General features: G+C 46.7%; 1 protein-coding gene across 3 annotated transcripts; it reads right to left on the bottom strand.

Annotated features, from left to right (window-relative positions):
• Positions 1 to 234: 234 nt before the first annotated feature.
• LOC103596172 (steroid 17-alpha-hydroxylase/17,20 lyase) lies at positions 235 to 6,523 on the bottom strand. 3 transcript variants are annotated; one of them, XR_551029.1, is made up of 9 exons: positions 6,182 to 6,523; positions 4,564 to 4,702; positions 4,098 to 4,327; positions 3,333 to 3,419; positions 2,576 to 2,791; positions 2,085 to 2,254; positions 1,404 to 1,507; positions 418 to 932; positions 235 to 310 (listed from the first exon to the last, which is right to left on the bottom strand). XR_551029.1 is itself a non-coding variant. In XM_008579747.1 (8 exons), exons 1-8 carry the CDS (start codon positions 6,476 to 6,478, stop codon positions 649 to 651), a joined length of 1,527 nt encoding a protein of 508 aa, XP_008577969.1. In that variant the 5' UTR covers positions 6,479 to 6,523; the 3' UTR covers positions 342 to 648. The 3 variants fall into 3 exon arrangements, 1 of the variants encoding a protein (XP_008577969.1); XR_551028.1 differs by having other exon boundaries at positions 235 to 313; positions 421 to 932; XM_008579747.1 differs by lacking the exon at positions 235 to 310 and having other exon boundaries at positions 342 to 932.
• Positions 6,524 to 11,704: the final 5,181 nt, after the last annotated feature.

The following is an 11,704-nucleotide window of genomic DNA, read 5'->3' as shown; positions in this document are numbered from 1 at the left end:
TACTTACAAAGGCCCCCATCTCCCACTGTGACCCCATCAGGGGCCACTTTCCCCTTCATTCTCTTGGCTCTTGCCATGCTGACCTCTCCCACAGTGAGATTTTCACCTGCTGCTCCCTCAACATGGAGCACTTGTCCTGAGATCATCACACCTTCCCAAGCCTTGTTTTAAGTGCCACCCCCCAACTCTGCCATCCTTTTATCACATCACTCGGTGTAATTGACTTCAAAGCACTTATGAGTCTCTGAAATTCTTTTTATTTGCCAGCCCTCACTAGAATGTAAGTTTCATGAGATCAGGGAGTTTGAATGTCCTGGGGCAGTGAATTGACTTCAAAGCACTTATGAGTCTCTGAAATTCTTTTTATTTGCCAGCCCTCACTAGAATGGAAGTTTCATGAGATCAGGGAGTTTGAATGTCCTGGGGCAGTGAATGGCACATAGTAGGTGCTCAGTAAAATGTCTGTTGAAAGAATGAGTAAGCAAATGAGTAATGAATGAGTAATGAATCACTGCTGTTGCTGCTGTCTAGAAAAGAAGGCAGAGTTGGCTGGGAGGAGGGAGAGATGGCGGAGGAGGGAGGGAATAGCACCTCCAATTCTGTGCTGTGAGGCCACACAGGGTGGAGTTGGGGTGTTGGGCATGGCCTCTATGTGCTACCCTCAGCCTGGGCTTCCCTCCAGGCCTGGCGCACCTTGATCTTCACTTTGAAAGGATCAATCAGAAAGACCACTTTGGGGTTGCCCTCCAGGGCAGGCAGCTGCCCGTTGTCTGGCACGTCCAGGTCGAACCTCTGCAGCAACCAGGCCATGATGAGGAAGAGCTCCTGGCGGGCCAAGAACTCACCTATGCAGGAACGGGGTCCCGCTCCAAATGGCAAGTAGCTTAACGTTGGTGAGATGAGCTGGCTCCCCGTTGGGTCCAAGAAGCGCTCTGTGGGCAAGGGGGGGCATCAGCCAGGGGCAAGGGCAGGGGTAAGTAGAGTCAGGCTTCTGCCCTGGCTGAGGGGGAGACACAGCCCTGCCCGGGAAACCCCAGTCTGAAGAGGTAGACAGTCTTACTTGGGGGAACGCCAGCCTAAGGAGAGATACAGCCCTGCTCTCAGGGCCCTTAATGACACAGAGGAAATGAAATATTCAGGAAGGATGGAAAGGAGGCAGTATTAACAGATGAAAATGCCAGCATCCACGGGCAGAGTGGGCAGACTTAATGGGAAACAGATGCCTAGAGGACTTCTCAGAGGAGTAAATTTGCTGTTGGTTGGAAGTAGAGTGGGGTCCATGTAGTTGGAGCCAAGAGTTTTCTAGTAGCAAGCTTGGCAGAGGGGAAAAGATTGTGGGGCGGTGGAGCACAGAGTTCAGGCTGGCTGTGTGGCTCAGAAAGCAGGACAGGACAGGGACTCACCGGGCAGGAACTGGTCCGGCTGGTGCCACTCCTTCTCGTTATGATGCAGCGCCCACAAATTGATGATAACATGTGTGCCCTTGTCAATGGCAAACTCACCAATGCTGCCCCAGAGAGAGAGAGGAAAAGGGGGTCTGGAACATTGTCTTCCCTTTCCTGCTCAGCCCTAAGCCTCCATATCCCTCCACCCTGGGAGGAAAGGGCCTTTTTACTCCCCCGTTCCCACTCATTCATCTTTTCATCAGCTTCTGCCAGATTGGATCTGAATCCAGCCCTTCTCCAGCCCTTTCCTCCTGGCAAGTACTTATGTATTAACACTTGTGTCCACGGACATTCGTGTCTATCAAGGGTGTGTGGCTGTGCATTTTGAGCAGGTGCATATATGTGTGCATATGCTACAGCTGTGGGACTGGGTCAGAATGTAGAGTGCCCAGTCTTCATCTCAGACCATATGCCTCCAAGTTAGGTAGATCTGTGGATTAGTCAGTGGGTGTCAGTGGGTGGTGGATGCATTGATCGGTAAGGTCAGGGGTAGGATGATTGATAGTAGTCAATGGTTGACTAGCTATAGGTTGACCAGCAGCTGTGGGTGGGGGGTATGGAGGGGGAGCCAGGCAGGTGGGCTGGCAAGCAGTGTTGGATACTTCCTAGTGCGGGATGTTGTTAGGAGGGAAGGCATACCTGGAGTCAACATTAGCCTTGTGGGGGATGAGCATAGGGGCCACAGGCCTGATGCGAAGCACCTCTCGGATGGTGGCCTCCAACAGGACAAGGTGGTTCCGGTCGCTGATAGTTGGTGTACGGCTGAAACCTACATTCTGGTCAATCTCCTTCTGGATCTTCTTCTGCAACTGAGGGCCAGAGCAGGGTGGATGTGACCAGTGTGCTTAAGCCCAGGAGAAGCATGGGCTTAGAAGAATCCAAGTGTCACATCCAGAAGAGCCTATTAAGACCTTCCCAGCGGTGGCTATGCAGCCAAGGCCCTGCTTCCAGAAGATGGGGCAGCTCCACCCTGGGGTCAGAGCCAACCAGTGCTTGGGTAAGGGCTGGGGCAGGCCCACTCTTCCTGTATAGAAGCCTGAGGGTATTACCTTTCCCTTTCTCTGGGGCCCAGAGGTTGGGCTGGCTGGGGTCTATGGTGGATGGGAAGACAGGAGTAGAGAGAAGCCCACCTGAGGATCATGCAGCAGGAAGGCCACAATCCACTTCACCACAGAGGTAGTGGTCTCCACACCAGCCCCAAAGATGTCCCCTATGGTGCTAAGAATGTGTTTATCTGAAAATATCTTTGAATCCTGGTCTTGGTCACTATTGTTGTTGTCTGAGTTCATCTTGGCTTGGATCAGTATGTCCAGCATGCTGGTGATAGAATCACTGCTGAATTTCTCCTGGGTTGGGTGAAGTTGGGAAACAGTGTTAAGGAGGGAGCCCCATCTGCAATGCTCCTGCCGTACATACTTCCACCCCAGACCGGAGATAACAAAGCTCCTTCCATTCAAAAATGGAGCGGGGCTGGGCAGGACCTATGAGCTTGTGGAGTAAGAGGCAGCACTGGGTCCTCTTTAAATTTGGGGAGTGGATAGATCCCTTGTAGGATCCTTTTCAGTTCCTCATTTTCCCACCCCCATTCATTAATTTAGTTAGTTTTTATTGTGCACCTACCCTGGGCAGGACCTATGAGCTTGTGGAGTAAGAGGCAGCACTGGGTCCTCTTTAAATTTGGGGGGTGGATAGATCCCTTGTAGGATCCTTTTCAGTTCCTCATTTTCCCACCCCCATTCATTAATTTAGTTAGTTTTTATTGTGCACCTACCATGTGCCAGCTCTCTGCTAGGTTCTGGAGATCCTACAAGTGTCCAAAATGGAACCCATCCCTGCTCTCATGACACTTTTGACCTAACTCAGACTCACATCTGCTCCATCACCTACCTTGTATTTTTCAAATATATCATTCAGCAGTTTATTTCGCATTTCAACATAATTCTTCAACATCTCCAGGGCTTTGTTGGGGAAAATCTGTGGAGTAGAAAGAAATGTCAAATCCACGCCTCTTCCATTTTGCTTCTTCAAGCTACCAGCATCCCTTCTGGAGGCAGATCCTAGCTTTCTGTCTCTGGAGAGTTCCTACTCCAACCCTGACCTTCAACCAAAGTGGAAGACAAGATGGGGACACAGAATGGGATCATCATTGAAACTAGGACAATTCCAAGCAAGGGAGGAAGGAGTGGTCTCTGCTCCCTTTTCCCCATTTAATCAAACATCAAGCACTGACTCTGCTGTGTGTGCAGCTCTGAGGAGTAAAACAGACTTGAGTCTAAAGCCTTGGGCAAGTTCCTTAACCCTGCTAAGCCTGTTCTCTCGTCTGCACAATGGGGATAATGAATCCTACCTCCAAGGGAAATTCAGTGATGAATGCATGTAGAATGCTTAATACTGGCACATGGTCATTTGGAAAGTAAATGAGAGCCATTATCATGAATTAAGATGCATGATTAAAAAGTTGTACCTATTTATTTAGAGAAGAGGCAAAGGTTTTAAGAAGCAGAGGAGGTAGAGGTCACTGTGGCTGAGGTAGTCAGGGAAAAAGATGGGTCTGGATCTGTGCAGTAAAAGGAAGGAGGAATTAGAGACACTGTCAGGGTTTGCTGAGACCTGAAGGTGGGATCTGAAGGTAGGGCCTGGTCTCATCCTCACCTGCAACCAGGGGAATATGTCTACCAGATTTTGCAGGCCCACAATATCCAGGATGCCTTCATTGTAATCCTGTATGGTCTTCAACACAGGATCCCCATTCTTGTAGGAGGTGTTGAAGCAGATCAAGCAGATTACGTTGGTTATCGTCATGAAGAGAGGCAAGGACAAATCTATGGACTGTCCATGGTGGGTGGCCAGCAAATCACACATTAAACTGATTTCCTGACACACTGAGAGGAGACAGAGGCAGTAGGGTGGGGAACGAATCAGCATCCTCAGCCCTTCTCTACCAGTTCCCTCTTTGCCAGGGCAGGGGACAGATAGCTGATTACCACTAGATGGCAGCAGTATCCAAGAAAAGGATGAACTGGGCCATCCATAATCCCTTTCCCCACTCCAACCCACTTCTCCCTCCAGCAGTCCCTGTAGGATCCAGCCCCAGACATAGGGCCAGACCCTCACTCACTGATCTTCTGTAGCTTCTGGTCGCCATCCTTGAAAAGGGCAAATGTGGCCAGCACCAGCTTCCGATGCAGCTGCCAGTGGTCACCAGAGTCAGCAAAGGCGATTCCCTTCTGGTTGTTTGACAGGATGGCTAGAGTCGTCTTTGGAGAGTACGCAAGGCTGTAGGAATCACACACCATCCACCCCTCCCTTTCCCTGGGCCTCCTGTGCTCATTTCCCTTCTCGGGGGAGAAGGCAGGTACCTGGCATGCTGACCCCCATATAGGGACATCCCTGCTCCACTCCACCACAGCTAAGGTCGTAGTAGGACAGGCCCGAAGGCCCCTACTCCCAATTCCATCAGAAAGACAGTATAGGGAGGAAAAATAAAGAGCCCTGACTTAGAATGCAGGAGTCCTGGGGTTCGGTTCATTGATAAGGAGACCTCTGGGCCTCTCTTTTCTCATCTGTTTCTGACCAGGGGAAGGCAGCTGTGGATGGGATAAGGGCTCTGAATTGTGCCTGTTCTGGAAGCAGGGAGCAAGTGGGCTTGTAGAGATTGAAGACTGCCCAGACCCTGTCTTACCCTGGGTCTTCTGGGGGGTGCTAAAGGCCCAGCTCATCTCATTTTTGTTTACCCTTCCATTTCAAGGCTGCATACCCAACCACAAGCCCACATCTGAAGAGTGCAGATATTTTGACCACCCAGTCTCGACTTGGGCCGAGCTGCCTCCTCCCAGAGGCAACCCCCCTGAAAAAATATGAGTTCAAAGCCTCCCTCTTTCATCCCCTGACCTCCAATCCCCTTCTGACTAGCCTTGTCCATCCTTTCTGCCCTGGAGAGGAGCCCAACAGAGGTGAGAGCCAGGTAGTTGACCAGCAGACCTGGCTGTCTGGTCCGAGGGAAAACAAGTCAACCCTTGGCCTGATCAAAGCTAAGAGTCGGGGGGCCCTGCTGGGCGTGTTCAGGGAAGTACTTAGCAGCAGGGTGATTGGATGGGGGTGCATTGGCAGTGTTTCTGGATAGTTAGCACCCCTCCTCCCCTAGGAACACAACAGCAAGCTCAGTAGGACCATCAGCATCCCTGAAATGCTACTGTAGTTCAGCCCCCCGATGAGCTGGAGCAGCTGGGGTCAGCTTTAGGGAAACAGCAATCCCAGCCCTCCCAGAGCCAGGCTACTTCTCTCCAGCACCTTCCCATGGAGGGCTGGAATCACTACTCCATTTTCCAAGAAGAGTAACATTAATACTGTCTATTTATGAAGCACTGACTGTGCTGGGCGCTGGGCTAAGTGCTTTGTATGTACCTTCTCGTTCTAGGCCCAGAGAGATTATCATCTAGTTTAAGCGTGAGATGAGTGGAGTTAGGGCTCCCTGACCCCTCAGCCCACTGTCACCACCCCTCCACCCCCAACCTCCTGGGCAGCCAGGTAAAGGAGGCCTTCCTTTAATTCTTCCTGCCTTCTTAGAGGCTGGGTGGAGCCTGAGGGGCCACTTCCCTCACATCACCCAACTAGTCTGTTTCCGGAAGAACTACAGGTTGTTGGAGCTGAAAGGGTCATTTCAAGCATGGTCCTGGCTGAAGAACTGAACAACCCCAGAGGGTGGTGTGGGAAGAGAGAGGATGGGCACAGCTTACCATGTAGGGCCGCCCGGAGAATTCCTTGCCCTTCTTAACAAGCACCTCCTTGGCCAGCTGGTGGTGGCCGACAATCACTGTAGTCTTGGTTCCCATACGAAGAGAATAGATGGGGCCATATTTTTTCTGCAGCTTGAAGAAGTTGACGTGCATATGGCCATATCTGGGGATGAATGGCAGGCTACCCACCAGGGGCAGGAACGGGAGGCCCTTGGGGTACTTGGCACCAGGGTGCCTTTCCTTGGACCAAAATAAATAGGTTAGGATGAGCAGTGAGAGAGCCAAGAGTGCCCACATGGTGGTCGGGTGCCGGCAGGCAGGGTGGACAGCTGTGGAGTGGGAGAGCTTCAGAATTCGAGGGTCCAAGGAGGCTTTTTTAAGGGCTGCCCTGATCTTCACCTTGACTTTGTGTTATCTATTGCCTTGTCAAAGTTTATCCTGGAGCAGAGCCAGGCCTGAGCCCTCTTCCAGAATGGGGAGTGAAGGGGGAGTGGAGGCTTTCTCAAGGGCTGGCTCAACTCCAGGGCAAACCCCTCGGGGAGGAGCTAAGGAAGGGGAGGACAGTTGATCTCCCTCCCTGGAGCTCCCCATCCGTGGATGACCCCAAAATGCGCCAGAAGCAAATGGTATCTGGGTTAGGAGTCAAGGCTTCGGACTTTCCATGTTGTAATATCAAAATCACTGGACAGATGACAGAGTCAGGAGGGCTACAACTAGCAGGGACTGTCCAAGATATTTTATCCAGTCTTGTTTAACAGCTGAGCAAAGTGGGACCTTCAAAGGTCAGGCTTGTATAAGGTCACACAAGATAGTGACAGAAAGAACCCAGATGTCCTAATTCCTGGTTTGCTGCTCTTTCCAGAGGGAGTGAAGTGCAGGGGTTGAGATCACAGGCCCAAATCAGATAGGTCTGGGTTCAAATTCTAGCTTGGCCACTTTCTAGCTATATGACATTGAGTAAGTTACTTAACCTTTTTATTTTTCATTATTTTTATTATATTAAAATATATAACATAAAATTCATTTTAACCATTTTTAAGTGTACATTTTAGTACATTAGGTACTAAATTAGGTTACTAATTTAGTAACATGAGGTACATTAGCAATGTTGTACAACCATCACCATTATCTACTTCCAAACTTCATTATTTTATAAAGCTGAATAATATTTCACTGTGTATATATATATGAACATTGGTGTACAAGTATCTGTTTGAGTCCCTATTTTCAGTTCTTTTGTATATATTGCCTAGGGGTGGAATTGTTGGGTCATATGGTAAACTTATGTTTACTTAACCTTTTCAGGTCTCAGTTTCCCCCTCTGTAAAATGTGAATAATAATGTGATCTAGTTCTTAGGATTGTTGTGATTCAGTGAGATAATGCATGTAAAAGTGCTGCCTGGCACTAAGTAAGTATTCATTTAATATTTATTCTTAACATTATTATACCAAAATTGTCTCCCTAGTTTTTCTATGTTATTAGTAGGTCTCCCTGACAGACACAATACTTATCTTCTGCTGGAAATCTTGAGTGGTTCCATCAGTATTTATCAATAATTTTATATTACCAGATGAAGTCACAGCCCCAAGGGAATGGACATTCTTGGTGTCAATCATCATAGAAGAAGTGAGTCCTCAGACAGGCAACCAGGACTCATTGGTTGAGACTCACAAATGTGGGAGATGGAATTTCTGCTCCTCTCTGGGGATGGTCTGTCTGTAGTTTCAGGAGTGTGGACTGGTATGAAGACTGCTGGAATTAGACAGGAAGGCAGCAGGTAGGAGACCTCATGATGAAGATGAGCCAGCCAGGCCTTGTAAGCCAGACTGCCTGGTTGCCTGTCACTCTGAATGTTCAAATCACTCTGGAAGTTCAGACTTTTAAGGCCATTTGCGGCCAGAGGTATGGGCTAGGATAGTCAGAGAAGAAAGAGAATTTGAGCTAGACCTTGAAGGAGAGATAGGACTATTAGGTACAGGTGTGGAGGGGTCGGGGAGGAAGGGCATTGCTACAAGGGAGAGCAGCATAGTCACATATGTAAAGACTGAAAGGAGCATGATGGGAGTGGGTTGGTGATGGCCCGGACTGAAAACACAAAGGAGGTGTGTTGTGGGGGACTCCTGAGACAGAAGATCTGATGGGTACTTGAATCAGGTTCTGGAGCTAGGGAGGCTATTTATGGAAAGCTAGTTACGGAAAGTTCTGCAGTAGAGAGTAACAAGGTGACAGTGGTTTTTAGCAGGGTGAATCTGATATTGGTGCATGGGGTAGACTGGATGAGGAGAACTTGTTTCAAGTTTAATAGCTGGTCTGAGAGGTGGGGAGGCCTGAGTCCTGAAATCCAGGCAGGGGCCTCCGTGGGGCTACTTTCTATTCCTAAAGTGAATGCCAAGGTGATTCTTTGATACTTCACTTCAATCACAAGCAAGAAATGGAATTTATTTACTTATTTATTTTTATTTTATTGAAACATAACATATCTGTGGATAAAGTGTTGAATATCAACACCTGTGTGCAATATATGATGCTCAAATCAGGATAAATAGTATATTCAACATTACTCAACGTAATCATATTTTGGGGCCCTTTACCAATTTCTTGCTAACCCCTTCTCCCCCTCCCTCCCTTCTCACCTCTGGAGGCCTCAGTTCTGTTTTCTCCTTTTGAAAGTTCAGTGAATTATTGTCATTATTCTTTCTTTCTTTTTTTTTTTTTAGATGCTTGCTTGTAAAGTTTATTGACAACTGTTTGGTCCCAACACACAAAACAGGACTTGAACCACAAAAAAAGTGTTCAAGCCAAGTAGACAGTTAAGAAAAACATCTCTTCCCCCACGCTGGATTCAGAACAAACAGTGCAAGATGGGAAAGGGGGTTTTGGTGATAACTTTTGTATTATTCTTTTTTAAAACAGATAAATCTAATCTAGTACATCTTTCCAGCCAGAAATAAAGAATTCTATCGTCTTAATGCTCATACATCATTTTGTCACATCATTTAATTAAGCCTCTGGGTAAAAAAAACAGACAGGAGTTGGACTGGCCATGGTAGAGGACATCACAAACACCATGTGCTTCCGATGCACTCTCACATTTTTAAACAGCGATTGTTAGTCACACACACGTTCCAAACTCACACCTCCAGTGAATGGCACGAAGACACACTCATGTGATAGTGCAGAACTTGCTTCTTCTTTATCTGTTGCCCAAAGAACCCATTCTTTGAGACAGTCCCAAGTGACTTGTAAGGATACCTCTTCCATGTTTAAAGTCCACAATTCTTTACATGTCAGCAAAACTGAAGTCCAAAGTGTGCAAAGTCAGCCTTATGAAATCTCAGAATAAGGCAACTGATGCTCTCAATACCAACTTCATTTCATTTTAAAAAGCTTCTTTAAAAAATTGCACATTTGCATTTTACTTTCTGTAATACTATGTCTGTAGAGGAAATGCCTTCAGAAGGATTCAGAGAGTGCCATAATACTTAGAAGGTTTTCTCAGTGTTGTTCTGTCTTGATTGGGCCATGTGTTGAGAACTGGGAATCACTGGCTTCATTTAAAAGATATGGAGAAAAAAAATCAAACTTATAAAAATGTCTCTATAGCCCTTATTTTGTGGCATTTTATCAAAATTCTGGATATGAAATCAGAGTCCATTTTCTGGCTTTCTAGATATTACAAAATATAACATTTCCCCAAAAGAAACCATCTAATTAGTGGAAGACCGTGAGCCAACAGGTTCTTTCTGCTCTATGAATAAATCTGCCTTTTTGCCCAACAAATACAATCTATTGTAAATGTCAGGTTTCTCTAGGAGGGGTGAGAGGCCACCCATCAGTGGACACCTCAGGCACCTAGAGAGGTAGGCCATTCCACAGGGCAGTGCCCTCAAAGGCTGGCTTTTCCCAAATGCCAACATCAGACGCCACAAAAAACCCAAACATGCTTCCATAAGCGAGAAGTAACGAGAGTAAAAACAGACACTATTAAAAGACACTGAGAGGACCGGCCCATGGCTCACTTGGGAGAGTGTGGTGCTGATAACACCAGGGCCATGGGTTCGGATCCCTATATAGGGATGGCCGATTAGCTCACTTGGGAGAACGTGGTGCTGACAACACCAAGTATTTCACTTAACATAACTTACTCTTAGTTCATCCATGTTGCCACAGGCAAAATTTCATTCTTTTTTATGGCAGGGTAGTATTCCATTGTGTATGTATACCATATTTTCCTTATCTAGTCATATATCGATGGACATTTAGGTTCATTCCAACTGTTGGCTATTGTAAATAGAGCTGCAATAATCATGGGAGTGCAGGTATCCCAAGAAATAGAAATTTTTAAAAAATAATGGGCCTGGGCCGGCCCGGTGGCGCACTGGAGAATGTGCTGCTTGGGAGCACGGCGGCGCTCCCACCAAGGGTTCGGATCCCATGTGGTGACCGGTTCCCGCTCACTGGCTGAGCACGGCGCGGGTGCAACACCGAGGGTTGCGATCCCGTTGCCGGTCCCCGGTACGGGCGCGACACCGAGGGTTGCGATCCCGTTACCGGTCAGTAAAAAAGACAAAAAGGAAAAATAAATAAATAAATAAATGTGGGCTGGCTGGTTAGCTCAGGTAGTTAGAGAGCAGCCTTATACTACCAAGGTCATGGGTTTGGATCCACATACCAGCCCGCTGCCAGAAAAAAAAAAAGGTGTTGCTTTATACCCTCATCACTATATTGCAGCAGTTATGCAATACGTAATAGTAATTGCAGAAAATTTGGTAAATGCACATAGGTAAAAACAAATGAATATTAAAATATATTTTTTAACTTAAATGAAGCCATATTGCATTTTGGAGGTGGGGATGGAGGGTGGCTGGCCAGTACAGGTATCAAACCCCAGACCTTGGTGTTGTCAGTACTGCACTCTAACCAATTGAACTAACCAGCCAGCCCTTATATTACATTTTTTGACAGGAATATTTTTCTGTTATTAAAGACTTTCTTATTATTTTTAATGGCTGCATATTATTCTGTTGTGTGTATAACACAGCTTACTTAACTGATCCTGGATTGTATTATTACTGGATATTTAGGTTGCTTCTGTTTTCATCTTTGTTGTTGTTATAAACAACACTAAATAGCCTTACAGTGAAACCTTTGTGCATTTAAGTATTAATGTTTTCTTAGGGTATAATCCTAAAAGTGGGTCAAAGCCTATGTATGCAAGTATGTTTGCTTTGTGAAAACTTGAGCTTCATACCAATTATTTGTAAGTATGTTATATTTCAATAAAATGTTTACTTTTAAAAACTGGATGTCAGGCTGGCTAGTTACTCAGTTGATTAGAGCATGATGCTGATAACACCAAGGTCTGGGATTTGTTCCTTGTACTGGCCAGCCACCAAAAAAGCAAAACTGGGTGTCTGTGGAGTTTGTGTCCTTCTTGAGATTGCATGCAAAATTTTGCATATGTGTATAAATATATTTTTTTCTGGAGAGAGGATCCATAGCTTTCATCAGCTTCTCAAAA

The sequence above is a fragment of the Galeopterus variegatus genome, unplaced genomic scaffold, assembly GCF_000696425.1.
Source record: "Galeopterus variegatus unplaced genomic scaffold, G_variegatus-3.0.2 Scaffold1953, whole genome shotgun sequence".
Lineage (NCBI taxonomy): Eukaryota > Metazoa > Chordata > Mammalia > Dermoptera > Cynocephalidae > Galeopterus > Galeopterus variegatus.
Note: the sequence above shows the minus strand (reverse complement) of the source record. Positions and strands in the feature narration are given on the sequence as shown.

Bases quoted from the DNA above. Each gene is read 5' to 3' on its own strand.
- LOC103596172 (XM_008579747.1), bottom strand. From the start codon at position 6,478: ATGTGGGCACTCTTGGCTCTCTCACTGCTCATCCTAACCTATTTATTT. The intron at 3,420-4,097 runs GTGAGGATGAGA...TCTACTCCACAG, and splicing joins ACATATTCCCCTGGTTGCAG to ATTTTCCCCAACAAAGCCCT. The intron at 933-1,403 runs GTGAGTCCCTGT...CCTTGCCCACAG, and splicing joins GCCGGACCAGTTCCTGCCCG to AGCGCTTCTTGGACCCAACG.